This window comes from Tenrec ecaudatus, chromosome 10 (assembly GCF_050624435.1).
Source record: "Tenrec ecaudatus isolate mTenEca1 chromosome 10, mTenEca1.hap1, whole genome shotgun sequence".
Taxonomy (NCBI): domain Eukaryota; kingdom Metazoa; phylum Chordata; class Mammalia; order Afrosoricida; family Tenrecidae; genus Tenrec; species Tenrec ecaudatus.
The window spans coordinates 104,919,743-104,947,695 of NC_134539.1; the positions used below are offsets into that span (position 1 = coordinate 104,919,743).

The window sequence follows — 27,953 nt, forward strand, 5'->3', positions numbered from 1 at the left end:
TATGTGAGAACATAACTTTATTGAAAACGGGGTATGGGGTACAGGAGAGGCTAAGAATCGGGCTCTGTCGCAGGTGGTGGCTTCTCATCATCAGGGGGACAATCAATGAAGTCGGCCAGCATGGCAGCTGTGTCATCCTGCTCCTTTTGGGGACAAAGACATAAAATCTGAAACACACACCAAAGAGCACGCCAGGGACACACTTCTCCCCCAGCACAAGCAGCTGCAACCCCTTCCTTCTGCCCCCACCTTCCCACTGGAGCTGCCCTTCCTCCCTGGCCCCTTACCTTTTCCTGCAGAGTTTCTCCCTCTGTCTCTGTCTCCATCTCTTCTTCAGCAGATGTCTCAGGTGGGGGCGGAGCCTTGTCGCCCCCATCATCAGTGGCCTCTTCCGGCAGGGTTGTAGGGGCAGAAGGCTCTTCCTCAACAAGCTCCTGTGGTGGAGGCCCTGCTGGGGGGCTTTCCCCTTCCCTTCCCACCTCCCCCTGGGAGGGGAGGACCTCGGGAGCCAGGGTGGGGGCTGTCTCAGCCCCAGGCTCCTCCTCTGCCCCTGGCTCTTCCACCTCCAGCAGCAGCCCCGGTTCCGGCTCGGGCTCAGGCTGTGCCTTGGGGGACTCTGAAGGGGGAAGAGCTGGAGGCAGGCTCGGGGGTGCAGGCCCACCGTCTTCCACTTCTCCTCCTGCTGAGCCAAACTCCAGTTCTTCGACCTCTTCCAGCTCTTCTTCCTCCTCCTCCTCTTCCTCCTCCTCCTCTTCCTCTAATTCACCTTCCTCTTCTTCAAATTCTTCTTCAAACTCTTCCTCCTCCTCTTCAAAATACTCTTCCTCCTCTTCCTCCTCTTCTTCTTCAAAGTCTTCTTCTTCCTCTTCTTCCTCTTCCTCCTCCTCTTCCTCATCCTCCTCGTCTTCCTCGTCCTCTTCATCACTGCTGTTGATATTAATCACGGTCAAATCTTCTTCCAGGGCTGGGGGTCCTCCCCCACTAGGAGTCCCTTCAGGGACCAACTGGGGGGGTGGGAGTGTCACTGGACCAGGAACAGGGAGGGGTGGTGGTGGGGGGAGGGGCCCTGGGGCCGCAGGAAGTTCTTCGGGCTCCTCCTTGGCTGGCAGAGGTGGAGAGGCCGTTGGAGGCCCAGCGGGGGGCCCAGCCGGGGCCACAGGGGGAGGAGTGTTGCCTGAGGGGGCTGGGGGCGGCAGGGGCAGCAGCCCTTCGGGAACAATCACCACGCTGTCATCAGAGTCACTCTCTAAGGAGATCTCCACATCGGACGCCTCCTCTTTATCGTAGTGAACAAAGGCTGGTCTGGGCACTCTCCCACCAAACGTCTCATCAGCGGGGAGAGCAGGAGGACTACCACTTGGGGCAAGGACTGGGTCCTCATTTGAGGCTGCCCGGTGATTCTCAGGGCCAGGCAAGAGTCGAGGGGGTACAGAGCCCAGGCCTGAGACAGAAAGGCCTAGGTGGTTGGCTGTGGCTGGAGGTACAGGGCGTGCTGGGGGCATCGAGCCTTCTGTGGGCATGGGGCCCGCTGAGGGCATAAGGCCCGAGGGCACGGTGTTGTTCAAGGAATGGAAAGGTGGGGCCCTGAATGGAGATGGGGCCTCGGGAGGAGGCACTGGGGCTGGTGGGGGGCAAGTGGGGCCCATGGACTGCAGGGGAGGAACCCGGGGATGGGTCAGAGCAGCACAGGTCACCAGTGCTTCTGAACAAAAAGAGGAGACCTGAGGAAGGAAGAAATGGCAGGGTGAGTATCTGGATCATGGGGCCCTGGGGGCGGGGCTGGGAGAGCCCCCAGGTCAGAAAACAAGGGCGCCCAGAAAGCAAAGAGGTCAGCTCACCTCAAGGCTGTCTTCTCGCTGGCCAAGGGAGAAGGCTTGCAAGGCGCATGCCAAAGGTGGCGGGCACCGAGGAGAAGGTGCCAACAGCAGTGCCAGCAGCAGGCGGTAGAGTTCTCGACGGCAGCAGGAGCTAGTATATGGGGAGCTGCCTAGGGCCTCCCCCTGCTGAATACCCATGACCAAGGGTAGGACCAGATCATGCAGTCTCTGCAAAGGACAGGGAGCGCACCTAGAAGCAGCCCTTCCCAGCACCTGCTCTCAGGGTTGGAATGGGCTTGCCACAGGGGCACCCACCGACCTGTACAGCACAGGGGCCTCTCCCAGTCCTACTCACCCTGTGAGTCTCCTCCTTGATGAGAGGTCCACACATGAGGATGGCCCGGCGGAGGCCTGCAAAGCAATGGGGGGGGGGGGGCAGGCGAGCGGGGCACGGTAAGCGTTGGTCTATGAACAAACTTCAGAGCCAGGGCTTTGGGACCACACAGCGCAAGATGGGCTAAATCCACCACTGGGAAGCAGTCTTCACCATAAAGATCAAAAAAGTATCTCTATGACTTCCCCTAAAGCTGGGCTTTTGTCTGAAGCTGTTTAAAAACCAAATGCCTCTCACTTAGGGCTGCTGACAGTAATTCCAATGAGAGGGCTCTGCACAGCGGTATGCCCCTGCATTCAAGAATGTGCACAAGCTGAAGGCCAACCTATGAACGGCATGGACTCAAAGGAAAGCCACCCATTCCCGGCAGCAGCAGGCTGGCAGGGTCTGTGTACGGATGAGAGTCCTTCCAGCAAGCTGCCCTGAGTACGGCAGCTCCACGAAGGGCAGGGACGTGGGCCCCAGTGCTCAGAGCAGTACAGGCAGACTGGTCAGTCCGCGAGAAGAGCCGTGGGATGCACCTGCACCCCCAACCAATAGCAGGAGCTGAGACTCTGACCTGGGGCACATGTGGCGGCCTCTGCGGTATACCACCTCCACTTCACCAACGGGCTTCCGGCTCTCCCCTCCTGCCACTCCCCAGCCCCAGCCCAAGGCACAGCCCGCCCTCACCTCTCAGCGCAGCTGCACACACATCACTGTTGGCATTGCTATCCCCTTTCCGGTGGCTTGGTGGGGCCACCACCTCCCCAACATCTAGTTTCAGCTTCTTGGGGGCACTGGGCTTCCCAGACTGCAAACCCCCATCCGGACTTCCCCGCGGGCTCCGCAGCTGGGGGCAGAGAAAAACAACTCACACACCCAGCAAACTGGAAGGCAGGCAGGAGGCTGGCTGGGGAGGGGCACACTAAGACTCAAGTGCTGGGGCAGGAGCCAAGGCCCCACTCACCTTAAGAGCATCAGCTGGGGGGGAGATGTCACTGAGCAGGTGGGTGAGCAGGGCCTCTGCTGAGGCTCCTCCCTGGAGCACTCCTGCTGAGGCCCCACACACCTTCACCCACAGCTCCAGGACTGAGTACACCTTGGCCCGCACAGTGCTGCAGTGAGAACAACGAGAGAAGTAATGGCAGGAATGTCTGTCAACCTGGTCCTGCCCCTCTCCGCTTACCCTCCCAAGACGCAGCCAAGCAAGGTCCCACTCAGCTGCATCCCTTCCTTGACAGTCACCTGTAAGGTCTCTCCTGGCCGGGAGAGAGGGTGTCCCGACCCACATTCCAGGCATTGAGGACCTGGGGGAGTAGGCGGCTGATCAGGCCCCCAAAGCGTACAAGCCGGCTGCCAGCCCTGGAGGCGGAGAGAGTATGGTGAGTCCCACCTAGCCAGCACATCCCAGTCCCCGGGCACCGCTGGCCTGGTCACACTCACGCAAGGATGAGGGCGGAGAGCAGGTCCAAGGCTTCCAGGTGGACTGAGGGCAGCAGCAACAGCTGCAGAGGACCATCTCCAACCAAGCTCTGCAGGGAAAGGAAGACTGAGCAGACAGAAGGAGGGCAAGAGACAGACACGGGTACAAAGTAGCTGAACATGACTCAACACAAGTGGAGCATATGCAAGGAACCTGACTCCCCTTTAACAAAATCAAGCACTCCCCTGCCCCCCATTCATTCTCTCTCTCTCTCTCTCTCTCTCTCTCACACACACACACACACACACACACACACACACACACCCCACCCCAACACCGACGGTGGAAGGAGTAGGGTCTGGCATGGCTGAACCTCTTGGCAATGATGCAGCAGATGTCCAAATTCACACCCAAACCTTGGGCAGCATCTGCTACAGGTGCTCCCAGGGAACATGAAAACTCCCACTCAACGACAGTGTGGGGGCGCGCGGGGAGTGAAGGTGTTCGGACAAGACAGAGCCACCTGGGACAAACTTCGAGGGCAGCACTGCTCAGTGGCTCTGAGACCCTCTCCAGTGCTTCTGCAGTGACTCTGAGTTCCAAGACAGGGCTAGGCATCGAGGACAAAGTCTACTTACTATATTCTTGGCGCCGATGCTGAGGGTCCGGCAGATGAGATCCAGGATTTCCTGCACAGGCACGGACACGGGAGGCCCGAACTCAGAGCTACAGAGAGAATCGGAGCAGAGACCCTCAGCAGAGGTGCCCGAGCGCGGCTCTGCACTCAGCCTCACATGCCTTCTCAGGCAGGGCGGTGAACAGCTAGCCCTCGGCCACGTACTACCAGCTACCACCACACGCCTCGCCCAAGAGCAGCGGCTCCACATTCGGGGCCCACACTTACAAATGATGTTACAAATATCCATATGGCCCTTGGCAGGAAAATGATTCCCCAGCCCTGTTCTAAGGGGTGAAGATGGCACTCCCACCCCATCGTAGCACAGTCCTTGCCCCCCGACCCCAGGCCCACGCGTGCGCGTCCCCCCAACACGTGTCAGACACACACACACACCCCTACCTGAGCAAGAGGCCCAGGCAGCGGGCCAGTCCAGAAAACTTCTGCTGAAGCTGGAGCAGAGCATGGGAATCCCTGTCTTCTGAAGGCGCCAGCAGCATCTCCACGCCAGACCCCTCATACTGCACAGGACCTAGACAAAAACCCGCCACCTTTTGTATTGGATGCCGTTCGTCCACTCCGCCCTCTTCATTTCTGGCAGACAACCCACCCGATATTCAATGGTACCCCTCTGGGCTACTCTCCTCCTCGCCTCCTGCCAAGTACCCCAGCCCTGGCCCCATACACTTTCAGACCTGGTCCCTCACCTGTCTCCGCTCCCTCATACAGGGTGCCCAGCACGCTGTGCAGGGAGCCCAGCAGGGAATTCAGCTCCTGCTCCCAGCTCTCTGTGTGCTTCAGGCCGTGGGAGAAGCCAGCCCCTAAGGAAGGCATCCTGGAATAACACTCGCAGGCCAACTGCGGAAGCAGCACCAGAAACCTGGTCAGACAGAAGCACCACAAGCCCCAGCCACAGACTCCTCCCACTCCACCGAGGCCCAGGAAAAAGGGAGATGTAAGAGAGCGCTGAGGGAAATATGAGAGGGGGCAGTGGGCAAGACAGACGAGAGCATGATGCAAAGGCAATGGGCATCAGCCAGTGGGAAGTGGCAGCATGGTCTGAAGCAACAGCTGAGATAAAGCTAAGAAACAGATCAGCAGAGACGTCCCAGGCTCGGGTCCCCAAGCCGCTACTCCCTTCTTTGCCTGTACCTGCTGGACATGAGGGCTCACGGCATTCACCCGAGACAGGAAAAAGGCAGCCAGCTTGCCCTAGATTGAGGGGGAAGAAAAGAGGCAGGTGAGTCAGTGCCAAGGGCCGGAGGGATATACCCTGGGCATACCTGGCAGCAGCACCTATGCCCACAGACACAGGAAACAAAGGCAGCAATGCCTGGCAGCAGACAGGTTTCCCGAATGGAAGGGCATCACTAAGGGGGTCCGGCGGAGCTCCGGGAGGAAGCAGCAGCAGACGCTTCTGCACACTGCACGGTGGTTCAGAAGCTAATGCTCCAAGCCCTCGCTCCCACAAACCACCCAGCAAGCCCTGGATGCACCGGCACCTGTTGGGAGTCTCTCGAACCCCCACTGGGGCTTGGAAGGCACTTTCATGTCTGACAAGGGTGCATTTCACAACACTCAAACCCGAGGAAAGTCACCACCCACTGGCTTCTCTGAGAACAGCGTCTCAGGGCGGCCAAGGTCTCCGTGATCGTGGCCTGGCTCTGGGCAACGCAAAGCAAACCCACATCTCTCTCTCTCTCTCTCTCTCTCTCTCTCTCTCTCTCTCACACACACACACACACACACACACACACACACAGAGCCTGGTGACGGCAACTGCTCTAGGGATGACTGAGGAAGGGGCCCCACAGCAGATAAACACTTCACAATGGCCAGTATCCGTTTCCTAAGACCTTGGGCCACAAGCTTCTGAATCACCTCGGAGGCAGCTGCCAGGAATGTGAAGCGCCTTGCTAACATGCAGAGTGCATCGGAGAGTGGACTGCTGCAGGTGTGGCCAGGTGAAAACTTAGCACCCTATCGTTTGATCTCCCTCATGACACAGTTACATTTCTTCTAGTTTGTATTATTTCCCTTCTTTTCAGTTGAGGTTGTTACCTGCTGTATTTTGTCATTCTTGTTAGTTTTGTGTGTGTATGAAATCCAGGGAGGTAAATCTATAGAGACAGTCACTGGATTAATGGTTTCGTGGGGTCTGGTAGGGGAGGATGGGGGTAATGGGGAGCTAAAAATGATGAGCACAAGAATGAAGAAACAGTTCTAAATCGGACTGTGGTAATAACTGTACAGTCCTTCTTGATGTGCTGAACTACTGAACTGTCTGCTATGTGAATTATATGCCAATAAAATGGTTTTGAAAATAAAAAACCAAACATTGTTACATGAGGTACCGACCCTCACCTGAGGGCAGTTCTCCAGATGAGGCTGGAGAGAAACAGGCACGTGGCACACCCTACAGACAAAACCCTGACTGCGCAGACCTCGGACCTCGGACCACAGGACGCTCAACGACCCTCCACTTTTGACCCTCCCCTTTCGAGGGGGAAGGACAAAGGAAAGGGCAGATAATGCCAAGCAAATTATAATCAACAGTCATTTACAACTGGCGCTCACAAACACTGACCAAGGGGGTGAAGGGCAAAGACCTAGTGTCACTCAAGAAGTCAGAATCTTTCTGGACAAAAGCCCTACTCTGCCTGCCCAGAGACTCTGTCTCCTAGAGTAACAAGGACAGGACTCTGCGTGGAGGGACGCACCATCGGCTCGGGGACACTTCAGATACTACAAGTCGCCAGTTACTAAAGCTACCGTCACCACTCCAGGATCACCGTTGTCCCCGGTGCTCCACATGTGCCTCGAAAGCCTTCCAGCCCCCAACAACCCATCAGAGCAGATTCCCAGGCTGAAACCGGTCTGCCAACGCCATCTTTCTTAAGCTTCTAGGGCGCTGGTTGAGTGGAAAGAACATGAGCTTCTACGGCAAACAGATGTGGCCAGTTACAGAACCCAGTGCCTTAAATCTCCATTGGGCTATTTCCTCCTCTGTACAATGGGGTCATACCAACTCCAGAGCTATTATAAAGATAATGTGATCATACACCACTGCCGTAGCCACCTGGCAGGACAGATGGGACGGCCAGAGGGTTTCCATGGCTGTAATCTTTATAGAAGCAGACTAGCACCACGTTCTCCCAAGCTGGTGCATCTGAAATACCAACCTTCCAGTTGGCAGCTGAGCACTTACCCACAGTGCCATCAGGGCACCTCTGGTGTGCCATAGAGCCCCGGGGCTACTCTGTGAAAGGCAAGCTCTCCTAGTGGACCATCACTCAGGCAGCCGCCCTAGTCATGCAAGGTGACGTTCTGCCACTTCCTTCCATCTGCCTGGGGGGGGGGGGCGCAGAATGGTTTGCCGAGGCAGTGAGTGTCACAGAGTGAGAAAGAGCACGGACTCTACAGACAGCAGTGGGCATCCAATTTTACTGCCGACAAACGTGCTCATTTCAAACCGCCCTCTACCTTGTACTGCTTTAGCAGTGTGTGCTAACCAGTCCTATTTGGGATTTTATCTCCTTCTCAATACAGCTGCAGAGATTTCACTGGTCTCCTCTCATGCTTGAGTCACAGACCTCCTGCCTGTTTCTTCTAGGACTTTGCTGAACAGCCACTTTTATGGCTTATGACAGTTTGGGGGAGGAGGGAGGAAATGATAGAAGTAGTTAAGTAAAACATAGGAGGGCAAGACAAAAAGTACTGCTACCAAAGATATATAAACCCCAAATATCAAAATGTGAAGCCTCTGTTTCTCAATCCAGCTCTCAACGAAGTGCACACCCTTCCGAGGGGGTGTTCCAGCTCTCCAACCTGTCCTCCGAGGAGGGGTGCACTTCCACTAACACATCCAAGCGGCGCTCCAACAGCACTCCTAGGAAATGCTGAGTGTCAGGATGAAAAAGAGGTCTGAAGGGGCAAGATCAGGGCTGTCGGGTGGGTGGAGCAAGGTTTCCCAATGCAGTGTTTACAGGACAGCCCTCACCACCATCAAGGAATGACCGGGTGCACAGTCAGTCAGGGCCACTAAATATCCCCTAGTCCAACTTCCCTACTAGTCTTTTCCTCAACAATGTAACGTTTACTGTTCTTACGACTTCTTCATGATTGTCCTGTGTCCTGTAAGAAAAATATATCAAGAGTACCCTTTTGGAATCTCAAAAAAAGCCCCTATAGCCTTCTGAGCCAAGCTCCCTGCTTTGAATTGAGATGGCCCAGCAGGTCCCAGGAGAAGCCACGGGTCTGAAATGTGATCTTTTTCTTAAGGCAATCTAATGAAACGAAGATAAGCGTATTACTGAGATAACGTGCAGTGAAGTGTTTAAGCTTAATTTTGGGTGGAATACACCCAAGCATAATTGAATTGGAATCCTGGTATCAACACTTTCTGGCCTATCCTTGTACAAGGAGAGAGGAATGTTGGGTAAGTTGTCATAGGGAAGTGCTAAATCAAAGTTTCCTTGAGGACATCACCAAGAGTTTTAGGAATAAAGAAACATAAATAGGAGAAAAACAGGCCAGGCCTATTAAAAGATACAACGTCTGGGGTCTTAAGGGCTTGAAGTTAAACAAGTGGCCATCTAGCAGGGAAGCAACAAAGTCCACGTGGAAGAAGCACACCAGCCTGTGTGATCACGGGGTGTCAATGGTGTCACAAGATCAAAAACAACCAATTATATCGATGCAAAGGAGAGGGGTCAGAGGGGAGGCCCAAAGTCTACCTGTTGATAATTGAAAATTTCCACACAGAAGGGCCACACGGCAGGGATCATTCATCCAGGGTAAAGTATAGCACCAATGAAACACACAACATTCCTCTAGTTCTGTAACGCTTCCTTCCCCCCACTAACATAGGCCCAGTTCTACCTCACAAATCCTGCTAGACTGGCATACATACATTGGTACAGACAGGAGCTTGCGACACAGGGAATCCAGAATAGACAAACCCCTCAGAAGTCGTAATGGGAATAACACTTCGATGAGGGTATGGGAAGCGGGCGGGGGGACTGATAGCAATGATAGATGCATAACCCCCCTCGAGGCAGACTAATAACAGAACTGTAGGTACAAGGACACATCGGACAGTCTAAAACAGGGGTCCTCAAACTTTCTATAGAGGGGCTAGTTCACTGTCCCTCAGACCTGTTGGAGGGCCGGACTATAGTTTAAAAAAAAAAAACTATGAACAAATTCCTATGCACACTGCACATATCTTACTTTGAAGTAAAAAAAAAAAACAAATGGGGCAAAAACACCCAGGGGACGGATAAATGTCCTTGGCAGGCCGCATGTGGCCCACAGGCCATAGTCTGAGGCCCCCTGGTATAAGATATGAAAAAATAATAATATATAATTTATTAAGGGTTCACAAGGTTGTAGGGTGAGGGAGGGAGGGAATAAAGAGGAGCTGATATCAAAGGCTCAAATGGAAAGAAAATATCTTGAAAATGATGATGGCAGCATCTGTACAAGTTCACCATATATGACTGATTTATGGATTGTTAGAATATTTTTAAGAGCCCTCAATAAAATGATCAATGGGGTGGTGGGGGAAACACGCCAAACATTCTTAAAATAGAGATGCAGGAGAATGGGGAAGGAAGTCCACAGTCAAGGGTTGGACTGTAGTATAGTATCACACAATTATGGGTTCTGACCTCTAACAACTGTGGGCCCGTTACCCAGTTACTTAATTTCAGTTTCTTCCTCTAGGTGTTCTGCTTGCATAAGGATCTAGTCTCAAAAACCAACAAGAGCAGGCCAGCCTGTTACATAGGGTTCATAGGGGTGCTACGCGTCAGAAATGAATCTACGGTAGTGTTTGATTTTTGTGGGGGTTTTCTTGAGGGGAGGGGAGGATTCTATGAGCTCATTGTGGTCTAATAATAAACAATGACACAATGATAGCTGTGGAAATGACGTGGTTGTTAGCTGTCAACCACGCATGGACATCCCACATTACACTGAAACCGACTCCTGCGCCAGCCCCCATGATCCGCAGCAGATCAGACCACTGTGCCTCAAAGGGCTTACATTGGCTGCTATTGAGAAAGAGAACACCAAGCCTCTCTAAGGAGGCTTAGTCTGGAAGCCCTACATCAGCACCACAGCACCATACCGGTCAGGCCTCCAGTGGGGCATAGCTGGCCACGCGGTGCCCTGGTTCAGCATCAAAGGGAGGGAACGCTTCAGCACAACCAGAACACAGGAGAACAGACAGTTCAGGAAGCAGAGGTAAGGGAGGAGCTAGGAAGAATTGTGTTGAATGTAAGCTCCCACCTAACTCAAAATAAAAAGTTTTTTGTAAGGGCTGGAGGGATTTCCCAGGAATACTTACTTTAAGAGAACCACATGCCCGAGGGAAATAGATCATACAAGCTTTCATCCCCTCCAGAGCCGGCAGCTCGCACTGTAGGAAACACAGACACGTGAGGCTGAGAGATCGTCACCTAACACCATCCCTACCCCAGCTCCCCACCGGGACCCAGGAGTCCTTTCTCCAGAGCCCCACTCTTTTCCCATCGCATTCCCTAATTCCATCCCATCATATTCTCTAACCCAGTGTGTAAGAGTGAGGATTAGGCCCGTGGAGAAATCACACTGGGAAATGGGGTGACTCACCTCTGGTCGGAGGCCCAGCAGGGACGTGAGCAGGCCGGGGAGGTGGTTGATGGAGATGTCCCGGAAGAGGGTTGGCAGCTGGGCTGCGTATCGGAGCAAGTCCTTCAGCACAGCCACAGCCAAATCCATTGTGGGGACTGGGTCCTGGGACTAAAGAGCAACAACAGCCCGTGTTCCCAGACTCCCTTCCGTGGCCGCCCAGTCGGGGAATGGCAGGCACAGCAACACCAGGCCTTTGAGGAAACCTTCCTGTCCATTTCAATGTCAACATTACCAGCAAACCCATTATCCATCTCCAGGACTACAGGGCACTGGAGAGATGAAGTTTCCAAAAGTAGCATGGTGTCTGACAGCAAAGTCCTATGTTTACATGTTAGGATTAAGGGTACCTGAGGTCCTAAATATTGGGGGAAGAAAAAACAAACACAAAGTCACACTTTAAAGTTCTGACTAACCAGATGCCCTCAAGGGTTTCTTGGTTCCCCCATACTGTAATTCCCTGCTGAGAATGGGAAACAGCACCGTTTGGACAAAAACCATCTAAGCTTATCTTCAGTCTTAACAAAACTACCCCACCTCTCCCAGGTGGCTCCAGCCCATCTTAGAACATCCAGTGAATAAGTCATTGGAACTAATAAGGCCTTCCTTGGAAAATTAACCAAGTATTAACATGCTGAATTAATATTTGGCCCCTGTCTCCTGCTAAGCCACAGAAGACCATGTGACAGCGAAGCAAATGAGGATGTTCATTAAGAAAACATGGTGCAAAGCTGTGTTATAGTATACTTACAACGACCCCCCCCCCACAAAAAAAAATAAATAAGTAAAAGATGTGCTTCTGAGGCAGCTGATGTACACCTAAAAATCTCCTGGGCTTTTTTTCTTGGTTCGGAGGGTCAGGGTCATGATTTCACGGGACAGTCCAGTGAGTTGTCTAATGCTTCTGTTCTACCTCCTAGCTTGTTGCCTGGGGCTCTTAACAGGTCCTAAGCAGTTATCCCAGGCACAGGCAGTGTCTATTTGCCCAGAGCCATACAGGGAAGAAAAAGTCTGCAACCGGAAAAGGAAATGGTTCTGTGGCTAAGTGTTTCCACAAACAACTGTATTCCACAGCCCGGACCCCAGACGACATGAACTGTGCCCAGCTACCATTTCTGAACACTCTGATCAGGAAGCTATACAAGCAACCTTGTCAAAAAGCAGGGAGATGCTAAAAAGATTTCAAACGCTAATGAAATCTTATTTTCTGGAGCAATGGAGGGTGGATGACCTCCCACAAAACTGCTCTGAGATTATCCTTACACTTTAAACCAAGAATATGCCCTCAAGTCTTCATGAAACCAAGCATTCTCAGTAAACCATGTCTGCAGCGCAGAGCAGTGTGCTCTGTTAAGACACAGCTGTCTGGGATCAAAACAACAGCAGCACCTGCAGAGCTGAGTCCCTTAGAAGGCAGAGCTTCCATTCAAGGAGGAGGTGCAGCTCGGAGAAGGAAGCTGGGGCTGGTTGCACAACCTCAAGACTGTGATCAGCACCCGCAGAAACTGCTCAGTCCGTGTGAGTCTTGCTGTGCGCGTTCTCAATACGCATACATACAAACAAACAAAATTACTAACAATAAAATGCAGTTTTTCCCTTTGGGGGTCCCGTCACTGCAGCAGCGGTGGCAAAAATGAAATGTAATCCCTTGGTGACTTACAAAAATCAGAAGAAGCATTTCATGATCACAAGATGAAGTCTCCCCTCTCCAAAGCAGTGGGACAGAAATACAATGTTCAGTCCATGCCCAACCACAAGGATGATGAGGTTCAGGCTGTACAAGGACATTACAAAGGTCAGCAAACTGGCAAAGTGGTCCAGGGTCACAGGGAGAAATGGGTCGTCTACATTCAGTTGATGCAACGAGATAAGGTGAATCACGAGGCTCAAACTGGAGGAAGACCGCAAAAAGATGACCAAAAAATGAGGAGCTGATACCAAGGGCTCAAATAGAAGGAAAATGTTTTGAGAACGAAGATGGCAACACATGTACAAATGTGCTTGACACAATGGGTGGAAGGCTGGATTGTGATAGGAGTTGTACGAATCCCCAATAAAATGATTTTAAAATAATTAATTTTAAAAAAAACCCGAGAAGCTGATACTAAGAGCTCAAGTAGAAAGCAAATGTTTTGAGAATGATGAGGGCAACAAATGTACAAATGTGCTTGACACGATGGGTGGACGGATGGATGGATGGACGGATTGTGATGAATTGTACGAGTCCCCAATAAAATGATTAATAAAAAAAAGATCACCGAACAGACAACCAAACTCACCAAGTAGGAAAGGAAAAGGGCAGCTATACAAAGAATCAAAAATAAAGATGCAAAAGTAAAATAACTTCCATTAAAGTTGGCAAAATGGGTTGATGAGGGAGTGGGGAGCGGGGAGGGGGAAAAAATGAGGAGCTGATGCCAGGGGCTTAGGTGGAAAGCCAATGTTTTGAGAATGATGAGGGCAATGAATATACAAATGTGCTTTACACAATTGATGTATGTATGTATTGTGATAAGAGTTGTATGAGCCCCCAATAATATGATTTTTTTAAAACGCTGACAAAATAGAAAGAAAAGAAAATGCACTAAAAGGTGTCGTGGTGGCCCAGGTGAAAAAAGGTCAGCGGTTCAAGCCAAGCGCCTCCTCTGAGGGAGACAGGCGGAGCAGACTGCTTCCACACAAGCTTGGAAGCCCGGTGGGACACTTCAGCTCTGTCCTACAAGGGTGACAGGATTTGCCATCGAGTCCCAAGCTACAGGTACAAAGAAAGAATAGGTGGGCCGGTGGCGCAGTAGGCTACACGGGGAGCTGCTAGCAGAAAGGACAGTGAGGGAGTGTAACTGGTCTCACCCTCTGCCACCAAGCTGATTCCAATGCACAGACCCTACACATAGAACAGGACTGCCCGTGTGGGCTTCTCATCTTCCTCCTGTACAGTGGCTGGTGGTTTCAAACTGCTGACCTTGCTGTTAGCCGTCCAACTTAGAACCCACTACATGCCACCAACCAGACCTTTATGACTGACATCGATACCTGCTCAAGTCTCTCCTATCTCAAAACTCCTTCCCTAGAACCCATTCTCCCCTTGACAAATGCCACTCATTCCCTAATTCCTCTGCCTTATTTTCACAGCCACACAGCTAAAAAGGTTTCGCTACTTCGCTTATTCCCATTCCTCTCCTCCGGTTTGTCTCTCATCCAGCACCATGTGGCTGCAGGGGCCACTGCACCATCAAAAGCACTTGCACTCCCCCTGGTGCGCTAATCTCAACAACAACCACCTTCAGTCTTCACCTTGTTCCACCACGCAGGAGCAGAACTAGAAATGACTTCCTTTTCTTCTTTGAATTAGCTCATGGAGTCCAATCAGCCCAGCATAATGGATATCTCTTTTCTCTGCTGTACTCTTTCTAAAACTCATCTTCATCTCCGACTCTATCAGTCTGGAGGGTCTGGAAAGTCACTCCGTGGGCTCTCTCGTCTCAGTCAGTGTTTTCAATCATCTAGATGCTGAAGATGCCTGTCACTTTGTAGAGCTTATGGAGCTGAACCCTCAGGACTTCCCTGAGAATCCTGGTCGCTTCCACTCTGACCCAGCTAAGGACAGACTTGCTAAGACTGAGAGCCCAAGGCCAGCCCCATGGTACTGCCAGCCCTCCCCTCAGAACAGATTTTCTTCCAGAGCTCTGAGATCCAGGAGTCCTCCCAGACACATCTCCCTGCCCCTAATCCTAGCTCACGCCAACTTCTCACTCTCAAATCCATCCACTTCTCACTTCCACTCTCCACCTTAGTGCAACCAGCCATGAGCACTCGCTTAGAGAAGACTTCCCTGGCTTTCTGCATGGTTTTTCTTCTTCCACTCTGTACTCTCAAACCCTTTCTCCACACAGCCGCCAGAGTGACAGTTCAAATTAAAAGTCGGACCATGTCACTACCACCACCTCCTCACCCTTTAAAAACTGCCACTGCTCCCAAGATATACACCAACATCATCACCATGGCCCAAAGGCCGCACAAGCTTGCCGACAAGTCTTCAAAGGGGGCCAGCTCCTCTTTTCTTTTCCATCCTTAGAACATCTGCACCCTCCTTAGCCCAGCGAGTGCCTATTATCAGTTTGGAAGAGGTTTCCCCGAAGCACTAATCCCAGTCACCATTGCCGGCACTGTCCCGTCCCAGCCAGGGGCAGAGTCTCCTCTCTCGTGTCTGAGGGTCACCTTGTTCTTCATGGCACACACCTCAGGTTCTCACTTCCAATTTGTGTATAAAATCAAACACCAAACTCCAGTGGGTGAGTGTGGTCCACAAGCTTAGAATGGTTCTTACATTTTTAAGGGGCTGGACACACACATACACACACACAAAAGCAGTACACAAAAGAGATCATATGTGGTCCACAAAGCCCGAAACATTCTATTGGGCCCTTCATAGAAAAGAACATGCCAATCCTGGCCCTAAACTGCAGGCACCAGGGAAGCAGGCTGTGTGCATTTTACCTGTCGCCCCAAATCTGAGCAAGCAGCCTGCCATGGGAGCTCAGAAAACCACTGCTGAATAAGCATGTTGAATAACAGAAGATGTCATCAAGGAATGTGAAAGCAGAGGGAAAAGTTAAAATGTTAAAAGAAGAAAAAAAAACAGTCCTGTGGAAAAGGAAACTTTATCGATGTCCGGCATTCGAAAAGGTAAGTAAAGAGTAAACCTGTGTAAAGGTGAGATGAATCTAACTAGCCCTATTCCTATTTGAAGCTCATTGTCCCTTCCATCAGAAAGTTTACTTCCAATGATTCTGTCAATCTCAGAAGCAACTAAATGTCCAGTCCCCAAAGGACATGTACCACAGCCATGGTGGAAAACTAGGGTTTAGCACCTGGATCCTTACCTGGAGGATCTGCTGGATGCTCCGGAGCCAAGAGACACAGTGCTGCTGGAACATCTCCGTGGGGCTCTCTGCGACCAGCAGGGACAGCAGACACAAGCCCTCAAACCTTAGAAGGAAAAGTGATGACAAGTGGGTAAAAGCAAAGTATAAAAAGTCCTACTTAGGGCTCTTCTACTCTCGCGAGACAATGCAAGACTTCACACAGATCCACTGTGGTTCCTTTGAGAGACCTACCTGAAGGACTTGGGAATGAGGGGAGGGCAGCAAGGAATGAATCGAGAAGTAATTCCAGGGGAATAGGGAATCTGGGAGCTAAAAAAGGCAGGCTTCAACTCAAGCAAGCTCACACACACAAAATTAAACTCCACTCTCAAATGGAGAAATTTCTTAAATCCATGGGGTGATGACAATGGACGGGGACAGAGAGGGAGAAAAAAACAGGGTTGAAGACTTACCGGGTTTTGATAGAACGAAGACGTGCATTGCTGAGACCCACTAATGCCCCAAGAGCCGAAAGGTTCTGGAGGAAAGAAAACAGGGAGGTGAGTGGGATGGTAAAGATTCGGGAGAAGTTCTCCACGTCTTCTCTGGTACCTATGAAGGCTCTTCTGAGTCGCATCTCCTTCGGGGCAAAGATCATTCCTCTAAAGGCCCTCAGCCGTTGTCCTATTTTCTGTGGCTAACACACACAGAAACCTACCCCTCAGGCTTTCCTCAGATGACACTTTGTCTGGTTCCTCCCCTCAAGCACCACTCAACAAATGAACGCTTTCCAGAGGACAACCCTAACTCATTCCAGGTGCAAGACATCAGAAATCTCCAAAATCCTGAAGAGCGCCTAGCACAGAGTAGACATATAGTTGCTGAATGGATACTGAACTTGCCCAATACCCTTCTCCCAACCCCAAACAAATCCTCCTCCTCTGCCTGTTCCTGGTTTCCACAGAACTGTTAAGAACACCAAAAGCAGCCCTAGTCAACCAGTCTTCCTCCCAACCTTCACATTTTCTCACGTTCTGGGAGGCCCAAAAGATGGTTCCTCATCAGCCCTCTGGCAAGTAACCGCTCCATCCTCACAGAACCAAAACCCATTCTGTCAGCAGACACATTCAGGGAGCTTCCCAAAGCTCATGGAGGAGTCAACTAGTCCACACAGAACAGCGGTTCTCAACCTGGGGGTCGCAACCCCTTTGGGGGCCGAAGACCCTTTCACAGGGGTTGCCCCATTCATAACAGTAGCAAAATTACAATTAGGAAGTAGCAATGAAAATAATTTTATGGTTGGGGGTCACCACAACATGAGGAACTATATTAAAGGGTGGCAGTTTTAGGAAGGTTGAGAACCACTGACATAGAAGAACATCAGCTTGTGAGAGCCAAAGATCTTCAATAATAACATCCAAGTCCAAAGGAGGGAACGGTTCAAGAGCTTAAATTGCAGGATGGGTGACAGCGGAAGGCCACATCCCTCTGCAGAGTCCACACGTGGATTAAGCCTCCGGTGAATCCCCTCTGACCACAGCACAGGATGGGAACAGCCCTGTCATCAGGCAGCATCACTAAGTCGATTGGGCAGTTAAAATGTAGTCTCTAACCATGTGATCTCCCTTTTAAACTACTTCAAAGTTGTTTCAGGTCTCTAAAATTGATGTGGTGATGACTGTACAACTCTTCTCAATGTGACTGAATACTGAATTGTAATAATGTGAATTATATGCCAGTAAAACTGATTTTTAAACGTTCATGGAAACATGGGGCTGAAAATGAAAGTTTGTCTATGAATTTTTTGCACTTAGGTTCAGGAATATGGGGTGGAACAAAAAACAGAAAGGTAACTTCTCTCATGGAGAACAAGTGTTCGTCCCTCTCCCACTTTGGGGAGAGGGCCCACAATAGGTCTTTTGCAAGATCTTTTCTAATAAAGGTCCCAAGTGAGTTTTTTTGAGCACTAGGGAGCTCATATGCTATTTAGAGGAGACAATAAGTAAACAATGACCAGACTAACCTATGAGACATGGTTAATGCTAGATGCTATGAGACTAGATCAATTCGTTAAGGGAGTGAGTATAAACAGAAGAAAGGCCGGGGAATGACTGGGTTAGGGACCCGAGAGAGCAGAGGAACTGGAAAAGGAGACTGAAAAGGAGTGCTTGGGTGGCAAGAGAGTGAAGGTAATTTTCCAAGGAAGGAATGATGAAATGCTACAGCCAAGTCCAGTAACGAGGACCTAAACTTAAGTTCTGCATTTAATCTCTTGATGACCTTAATAAAAAGCTGCTTCATCCAAGTGGTTTTGCTGAAAGACTAAAGGGAGTGAGTTCAAGAGAGAACGGGGCCGCCACTACAGCAGTAATTCGCTCAGGCAAGACTCGGGGTGGGTGAGAGACTGGCAAAATACAAGACATTTCTTCAATCTCAAAGCATCTCCCCACATGGCACGCCTTTACAAGGAGAAAAGGTCTAACCCAACAGTGAAGAAATCTGGTAGATACCACCAGAACCAGTAATCAAAGCAAGTATCACACCGTGCACCACCTGGTATGGGTTTGGTATGGTACACTGAGGGGACACACTATCACTTCTGTGATAGTCCCACCAACACACAACGCACATTTAGTTACCAGAAACAGCAAACAAACCAAACTGAGGGATGTCCTGCAAAATAAGGACTGCACCTGTTGCCATCAAGTGAACTCTAGCTCACTAGACTCCACAGAACCAAACAGAACTGCCCCTAGGGCTCCCACGGCTGTCCTCTTCCAGAACAGCAGCCGGTGCTCCCCACCTCCCAGTTCACAGCCGAGCCAGCGGGCAGCCAGAGATTTCCAAAACTGTCAAGATCGTAAAATCAAGCCTAAAGAATGATTTCATACTCTAAACAACTGAAGAGACATGACAATTTGATGCAGTGTGTCATCCTAGCCTGGACACTCAGTTTGCTTTGTTTGGTTTTTTGCTTTTGCTAAAGGATACCTGTAGGGTGGTTGACAACATTTAAGCAAGATTTACAGCTAATTTTCTGAGTTTGATGGAGCATGATTATGAAGAAAAGTTGCTTGCTTTTAAAGAAATATATACTGATGTATTCAAAGGCAAATGTGCTGTCTCCAGTTTACTCCTTAATGGACACAGAAAATACAAATAAACCTTTAAAATGCTGACATTTAGGAGATAGAAATTTTTTCTCTAATTTTTAACTCTTCTATACATTTTAATTTATTTGAAATATTATTAAAATTTAAATTCACATACCTACTCTGTAAACTTCTACCCAAAGTTTTGGTTTTTTTTAAAGTGGGGGCTGGTTAAGAGTGAGTATAGACAACTCCTATGAGAAGTCTTTGTGGTGCGACGGGTTAAGTGTTGGGCTGCTTACTGAAAGGTCAGTGGTTCAAACCCACCAGCCCACTCCGGGGGGGAGAGATGATACAATTGGCTGCCATACAGATTTACAGCTTCTGAAACCCTATGGAGCAATTCTACTCTGCCCTGTAAGGGCTTAGTCAGAACTAACTAGATGGGAGAGGGAGGGAGGGAGGGAGGGAGGGAGGGAGGGAATGAATATAGAAGGGAAGTAGGGAAAGGGGCAAGAGCTAGAGGAGGTTGTTTAAAGAAGCTTTGAGCCACATGCTGATGAAAATCGTCTAAAAGAGGGGAAGGAAAGCGTGGCAGACAGTGGGAGAATTGCTGGCACAGTGGCATCCTGTAAGTGGAGAGGGGTTGGATCTAGAATACAACGGAAGGCTGGCACATACCCAGGTCATCCCTAGTAATGGGATGGGTGGCAGCACACATGGGCACAGAAGCAGGCAAATGTAGATATATGGTAGACTCGTAGAAAGGACACTATAGAAATTCCTATCTGCCTAAATCTACTTTTTCTCAGGGAAAAAGCAAGTGAGGTCACCAGGTGAGAGTCCGATGGAGAGAAGAAAGCTAGACGTTGGCTTAGTTTGCACCTACGCGGTAGACTATGTGTGCGATTGATTCTGTTACTATTGAGGTGTCTATGTGCTAGGTATTGGTGGAGTGGGTACAAGGTTTGGCTAGGGTTGATTTTTTTCTATACTTTTTAAATGGTACATTAGCAGGGTTGCTTGTGAAATACATGAGAAGTAATGTATTAAAATTAATGTTTTACTAATGTGACACTTCTCCCCTTTCAGTGAGCATGCTCACGTCAAGAAACAAAAGCACGAAGGCATCACAGAGAAACATGAGAAAACACCAAGCTAGAAAGACCACAGGAACAAAAGTTGGGCCAGGAAACCCAATTTGAATTCTGCTAGACTTAGGTACTTAGAGAAAACAAACAAGACATTAAATTCATGCAGTTGGCCTTCAGGAAGGGAAGGCTTCAAGGGAAACTCACATTCAGAGGCATCTATTTTGTGTCCTTCATGCTAAACAGTTCACTAAGTCATCAGTGAGCCTTTTAAAAACAGCAAGATTACAGCAGGCTTCTGCTTAAAGCCCTCCAGTAACTTAACTTAGCAAACAGCTATACATCATGTGGCCTCTGCTTTCTTCATGACAGCTTCACATACGACTCCTGCCTGTTTCAACTGCGCAGTACAGGGGTCTGTATTGGGTCTTTAATACATGAAGCTGGAGACAGTTTCCTTTGCTTTCCCACACACACCCCAGACCACCCCACCCCTGCACAAATATTCTCATTTTTTAAAACTTTGTTACACTGGCTACGTGCCTCAATAATCAGCCCCAAATTAACCTATGATGACCTTATTTATTACAGACCTTTACATTACTTCTCAGCTGAGGCTAACAAAATCATGTCACTGTTATCTCAGGTCAATTTCGGAAGCTGAAGTTGTTTGTACATTTTCAAATTCAAAGCCAAAGCACAGATGGGGGAAACAATGAAATGAGACTGGCAGCTCCATCCAGGTGAGAGGTACCCAGCACAAGGCAGGGTGATTCAGAATAGTACTTTTTTCTATGTGGTAGTTACATAATCTGTTGTTAATTTGAGACTTAAGAGTGCAGGGGTGGAGTTTAGCCTGTCAATCAGGTCTCAGCTTAACGTCCTCATTTAGAAGTGCTAAGGATCCCCCCAACTACCATGATCCGAATTCTACCTTGCAGGGCTGGATAGGACAGAGGCTGTACACTGGTACATATGAGGGTTGGAGGTACAGGGAATCCAGGGTGGATGATACCTTCAGGACCAAGGGCGTGAGGGACGATGCTGGGAGAGTGGAGGGTGAGTGGGTTGGAAAGGGGGAACTGATTACAAGGAGCCACATGTGACCTCTTCCCTGGGAGAGGGACAGCAGAGAAGGGGGGAAGGGAGACCCCGGATAGGGCAAGATATGACAAAATAACGAGGTATAAATTACCAAGGGCATATGAGGGAGGGGGGAAAGGGGAGGGAGGGGGAGAAAAAAAAAGAGGACCTGATGCAAGGGGCTTAAGTGGAGAGCAAATGCCTTGAGAATGATTGGGGCAGGGAATGTATGGATGTGCTTTATACAATTGATGTATGTATATGTATGGATTGTGGTAAGAGTTGTTTGAGTCCCTAATAAAATGTAAAAGAAGAAAAAAAAAAAGAGGTGCTAAGGAGATAAACAGCCGCTGGAGATGGGACACACACCACTCCCTGCAAGACATTCCTGTTGAGAAAACTAGAGAAACAGATCGTGACGATGGAGAGTGGATGCTTGTTTGACCTCTGCCTCACGGTAGTTTTTCTTCTTTGGCTAGCCAGAGGTCAGATATGGCCATGCACTTTACTGGGTTGTTTTCGGGAAAGAATATGGGAAGTTCAAGTTTTGATCATTTTCTTTGGTTGTTGTCTTTGGTTATTCCTCTTTGAAATGGCGAAAATGAATGTGATGAATGTATATTTGGGGGTCAAGGAGCGAAATCGCTGTTTGAATTTCTCATAGACCATGGTGTGTAATGAAAATGACTGACAGAAGGTCAAAATGGCCGACAGAAAGCCTTGCTCTGGCTTGATGCTGTCAGAGGCTAATCCCATATTTTGTATCAAAGGAATAGTTTAGATTAGAATTAAGACAGGTAAGAATTGAACTTGACTCTTTTAAGAATTGAGTTTAGTACCTGATTCTACTTTATTTATACTAATTTCTTCTGCTTACTACTGTTGACATAAGGATTGATAGAAATGATCATTGGGGAGTAAGAAAACAGAGTTTGTAAACCTTGCCTTCAACCATTAAAATGTGAATCTTTAAATGGGTTTGTTTAAGACACTCCAGGGGCTCTGGATAAGCCCCACCCAGTGCTTTGGAGTATTCAAGACATTTGCATTTCAAGAGACCTGTCTAGGGGGATGTTGATTGGGAAAAAAAAGAACTCTGGATTTTTTAATTTTGAACTAGTAGTTTGCACTTGAGGCTGGAAAACATCTGGAACCATGAAGAAAATCCCTCTCTCTAAAGGAAGCCTGTGAGCAGGCTGAAATGCGTGCTAGGTGACTTAATGAGTGGAAGTGGGAGAAATACAGCAAAAAAAAGAGACGGGTTGAGTCTGGCCACTGGCACCCGTAGACCTGGTTCACAGGAACTAGAGAAGCCGAGAGTGGGTTGACTGGTCTGAAGTTCATGACCTAGCACAAGGGGGCTCGGCTTGTTGAGAAATTGTGATGGGCCCATGGTCTAAAGGGGAGGCGACCAATGGGCACCCTGCTGAGGCTACGTGACACAGCCCACAATAAAATGACCATAACCTGACCAGATGAAGAGATTTTGAGCCTGTGAACCAGTGCATATTGCTGCTGACTTTATGGATGGTCTGTCCTGATTTGACTTTACGTATGGATGCAGGCTCACAAAGTTCTAACTGGAATGAAGATCCTTCACATCAAAGAATGATTGTCTCCTCAGAGCACTGGGTTGTTGTGCGTGGGCAGAACAGAATTGGATACACAGAAGTGGGGGGATAAAGGGATGAAGTAGTTGGCTTACGCACTTTCATAGGTGGGGGAATATATCCACAGAATTAAGGTGCAGTGCTACGTAAATGCAGTAGTTAGGCATAGGATGTCTTGTTTTGTTCACTTATAGACTGTTATGTGTCAGTGAGGGTGGCACAGTTTTGAATGTAAGCATAAAGCTTTATCCTGTTAGGCACAGATATGATTTTATTATTGTTTGTTTGAAAACTATATATGGCTAAAGAGTTGTATAAAAGTGCTAAATTGACAAGGGGTGGTCTGTGGGAATTACATAATCTGTTGTCAATTTGTGACTTAAGAGTGAAAGGGTGGAGTCTAGTCAGCCTGTCAATCAGGTCATAGTTTGATGACATCATTTAGAGGTGCTAAGAAAATAAATAGCTCACTAGAGGCAGGACACACACTCACTCCCTACAAGACATGCTTGCTGACAGAACTAGGCTGGAGCCCTGGAGCTGAAGGAGCCACGTGGAGACTCCTGCAAGCACTGAGATTCCTGTACCGCCACTGGATCCATAAGACTTTCCACCCACTGGCCGTGATCTTCCTGCATTTGGCGTCATTGCATGTGTTTCATGAGTCTGAAGAGAAAATTATAAATTGGTATCGGACATATGGGCTAGTACCGGCTTATGGACTTGATCTGGACTGGACTGGGATGTTTCTCAATACACGATTGCTCTTGTGTATAAAGCTCTTTCTCATACACGAGTGTCTATGAATTGGTTTCTCTAGTCCACACAGACTAACACACCTACAGGCCCAAACAAAACAAATAAAAGCCCACTCAAGTGAGTGGGGGGGGGGGCGTATGTTTAAGTGGAATAAACATACATATCATTTCAGTAAAGTGTGACAAAGATCAGTTAATCATAAGTGACTAAAGGCGTTCGCCCATAACAATACAGAGTTTTGAAGAAAACAAACAAAAACGTTTCCCAAGAGGGAACTGAAAAGATTTAGGCGGCTGGGGAGTAGAGGGAACACAGCACAGGGAAAGGGTGCAAAACAATCCGCACAAACACCTTGAGGCAAGAAAGCCCAAGTACAAAGGATATTTACAAGGAAGCACAAAGGATCAGAACTTTACTTTAGAAAGACAAAGGCAAGGAGACAGGAGGCCTTTGCTATAATCTATGCTAGAAAATGTGACCTGTTCCATTCTGGAACTAGTGAGTGCAATACCTAGGGGTAAAAACAAGTTGGTGAATAACCATCAACCAAAAGAACTCTTTTTCTCTCAGGTCCTAGGCTACTTACTTACCTTCATTTCCCATAGCAACTAAACTAGAAATCCTCTAATGAAAAGAATGTCTTATTCACCTAAAGATGAGTAATAATAGCTCACACAGAACAAGCACTTAATAAATGTTTCTCAAACAAAAGTCTACTGAAAGGTTTTAAAATAAATTTAAAATCTTTTCATGGGGGGAGGGGAACCCATCGCCTCAATGTATTTAAGACCCAATACAGAAAACAGAAATAGAAAGTCAGAAAATCGGATGTACCAAAAGAGTGACACAGACAATATTCAAGGGGACTCTGTGGTCATTTCAGTGTTTTCTTTGCTCCAAATTCTGCTAGAATTGGGTACTTAGAGAAAATAAACAAGACATAAAGTTAATGCAGCTGGACTTCAGGAAGGAAAGTCTCAAAAGAGATCATAAATCACACACTCATAGGCAGGATACTGAGAAAAGACATTTCTGGGGCTGTTTTTCAGATGAGAACACAAACAGAAAGACACACACACACACACGCACGCACCACCACCACCACCACCCACCCACCCCCAAAGAAACTAGGAGAAGCATACAAAATAGGATTTAGAGGGAGTAGAAACTTTACAACCAGTTTCTGCTTCTCAACTGTCCTGAGGTAAAAGTGACATGATTTTGTCACCCTCAGCTGAGAATCAGGTCAAGGTCTGTAATAAATGAGGTCATCTCAAATAAATTTAGGGCTGATTACTGAACCACCTATGAAGTGTGAAGGAAGTCTGAACCACCTGGAAGGAAGAATAAAGCTGACTGGACCACCGTAACCTGAGGTTGGACCTGGAAAACTCAAACTCACTGCCATCCAGCTGATGCCCACTCACAGCGACCTGTAGGGCAGGACAGAACTGCCCTGTGAGTCTGAGACTGTAACTCTTTACAGGAGTAAAAAGCCCAGTCTCTCTCCCTTAGAGCAGCTAGTGGTTTCCAGCAGCTGATTTGAATGTAATAGCCCAGCATATATTTAATCATTACTCCATCTGGGCACATGAAAAGGGTCTTGAAGGATAATGAAGAGGAACGAAAGAGGAAGAGCAGAAGCTATATTAAGGGTGCACCTACTATAGATTAAGCAACACTAATGGCATAGTGGACTACACATTGAGCTGTTAACCACAAGGTCAGCAGTTCTAACCCACTAACAATTCAGCAGGAGAAAAATGAGGCTTTCTGCTCCTATAAAGATTAAAGGTCTCAGAAACCCATTGGGGCGGTTCTACTCTATCCACAACCCCTTTGGGGGTCGAACCTTTCACAGGGGTTGCCCGATTCTTAACAATAGCAAAATTAATTATGAAGCTGCAATGAAAATAATTTTATGGTTGGGGTCACCACATGAGGAACTGTATTAAAGGGCCGTGGCATTAGGAAGGTTGAGAACCACTGCTCTAGGGTCTTAACAGCCAGAATCATATGGCGACAGTTTGGTCTCTTTGGTACTATGGAATCGACAAATTCTACTTTAGAATCAGTACCTTCGTCTGGGGAAATGATGGGGTTCAAGCTAGGATGAGACAATGGGAGAAGGATGGGAGGGAGTGGACATATCTGAAAGTCCTCAGAAGACAAAATCAACGAGATGATGTGTGATAAAGGAGGTGTCTAGGCAATTGGGCATCCCCTCACAGAAAGGTCACAAGGTAGGGACGTGGACGAGCCAACCAGGGTGCAGTATAGCACCGAGGAAACCCATACTACTCTAGTTTTTTAATGCTCGCCCCCCCTCCCCTTACCATCAGGAACCCATTTCTACCTGAAAAATCCAGCTAGACCAGAGCATGGACACTTACATATAAGAGCTCTCAACACACAGAATCCAGGACAGATAAAACCCTCAGGAACAATAATGGGAGTAGCGATACCATGGGGAAGGTGGGGGAGAAGGGGAAGGGGGAACCAATCTCAATGATTGACACATAACCCTCCCACACCCCCAGGAGGTCAAACAATAGAAAAGTAGGTAAAGGAAGACAGTGGATGGTGTACGTTTTCAAAATAATAGTAATTTATAATTTATCAAGGGATCACCAGGGTAGATGGGTGGAGGAGAGGGGGGAAAAAAGGAGGAGCTAATGCCAAGGGCTCAAGTCGAAAGAAAATGTTTTGAAAATGACGAAGGGAGGTGTCAGACAGGGCAAAATATGACAAAATAATAATTTATAAATTATCAAGGGCTCATGAGGGAGGGGTGAGCAGGGAGGGAGGGTTAAAAATGAGGACCTGATGTCAGGGCCTTAAGTGGAGAGCAAATGTTTTGAGAACGATGAGGAGGGCAATGAATGTACAGATGTAGATGTGCTTTACACAATTGATGTATGTATGGATTGTGATAAAGTTGTATGAACCCCTAATAAAATGATTAAAAAAAGAAAGAAAACGATGATGTATAAATGTGCTTGATCCAATTGATGTATGGATTGCTATAAAAGCTGTAAAGAGAGCCCAATAAAATGATTTATTATCATAATAATAAAAAAGGAAGTGCCCAAGATGATCCCTAGGTTTCTAGCTTGTGGAACTGAAAGGATGTTTTATCCGCTTATAGGACAGCCCAAATTACCTAACTTAAGTCCACAGTCTGGCATGACCTGTCCACTGCTGCCCACCTCAGCCTACCTCATCTCCACTCTCTTCCCATTTATCTCCTGGCACCAAGCACTACAATCTTCTTGACAATTTCTTACTACCATAGGCTCTTCCCACAGGCTCTTTCCTCTGATTGCGCAGCTCTTCCTCATTTTCTTTCCCTAACCAATCCCTGTACATCCTTGGTATCTCAGCTTAAAATCCTATTTTTCAGGAACACCCTCCAATTCCCCAGGATAGATCAGAGAACGACTACTATTGTATTCACAGCATTTTATTTTGACTATCTCCCTCAACCTCTGTCAATGGAACGCCTAGTACGGAGCCTAGTGTTCAGTAAGAGCTCAGCAAATATTTATTCATTGGAAATGTGGGTTAATTCAGTCGAAACAATCCCAGAAAAATCGTTATTATCGGAAGAAAATTAGGTTAGACGTCATCCAACTAGTATGTGTCTCCCAAGAACCTCCAAATAAACAAACACACTGTCATCGAGTCAGTTCTGACTCAGAGGCCGCCACGGACGGGGCAGAGCTGGCCCTGTGGGTTTCCAAAGCTGTACATCTTTATAGGAGCAGAAAGTCTCATTCCCCGCCCCCACGCCCCCCGCCCCCCGCTTAGCGGCTGAACTCGAACTGCTGACCTGGCGGTTAGCAACCGTAGTTAGCAACCGAACCAATGTACCCACGACGCAACCAATAATGTAGACACAGAGAAATAAAGGCTCATTCTCTTCCCTGAAAACACTACTGGCTGGTCAAGAAGAAATGCGTGGTTTTCGTTCGAACTGACACCCGAAACGGCTTTCTGTCTCCAGTTCTTCTTCCCTCAACCTCCCAACGCGGCTGCGGGGCAGCCGGGCTCCGAGGCACCGGTAGCCGACGCTCACCGACCCACCGAGCCGCGTGTGTGCGGGCCGAAGACTCACCTGGGCCCCGCCCACCGTCCCATGCAGCTGCAACAGGCACATGAGCTGAGGCAAATGCGGCATCGGGCGCACCGAGCGATGCCCTGAAGGAACGGCGGACCCCGCTCGCGGCTGGAGCAGCCCGGACACGCTCTCTAGCAGTAGCAAGCGGAGGCGAGGACCCGAGCCCATCGCCGACAGACCCCCAGCTCCGCCGGGAACCCCCGCCGCGGGCCCGCCTGAGGGCCCGCTAAGAACGGCTGCCGCCATCTCCAACCCGGGCTCTGGCGGCGGCGTGGCGCGATGACGCAAACGCTGCGCGACGAACGCGGTTGCGAAGGGAACGTAGGCAGGGGGCGCTGTGCTCCTGCGCACTGCGGGCCCGGAGAG

General features: G+C 48.9%; 1 protein-coding gene across 1 annotated transcript; it reads right to left on the minus strand.

The window, feature by feature from the left end:
* On the minus strand, window positions 1-27,854 carry PELP1 (proline, glutamate and leucine rich protein 1). The gene is made up of 17 exons (XM_075561093.1): window positions 27,585-27,854; window positions 16,306-16,370; window positions 15,851-15,956; window positions 10,929-11,078; window positions 10,645-10,716; window positions 5,445-5,504; window positions 5,000-5,150; window positions 4,695-4,824; window positions 4,255-4,342; window positions 3,637-3,725; window positions 3,439-3,555; window positions 3,161-3,308; window positions 2,884-3,043; window positions 2,173-2,228; window positions 1,839-2,045; window positions 288-1,721; window positions 1-143 (listed from the first exon to the last, which is right to left on the minus strand). Exons 1-17 carry the CDS (start codon window positions 27,831-27,833, stop codon window positions 51-53), a joined length of 3,375 nt encoding a protein of 1,124 aa, XP_075417208.1. The 5' UTR covers window positions 27,834-27,854; the 3' UTR covers window positions 1-50.
* Window positions 27,855-27,953: the final 99 nt, after the last annotated feature.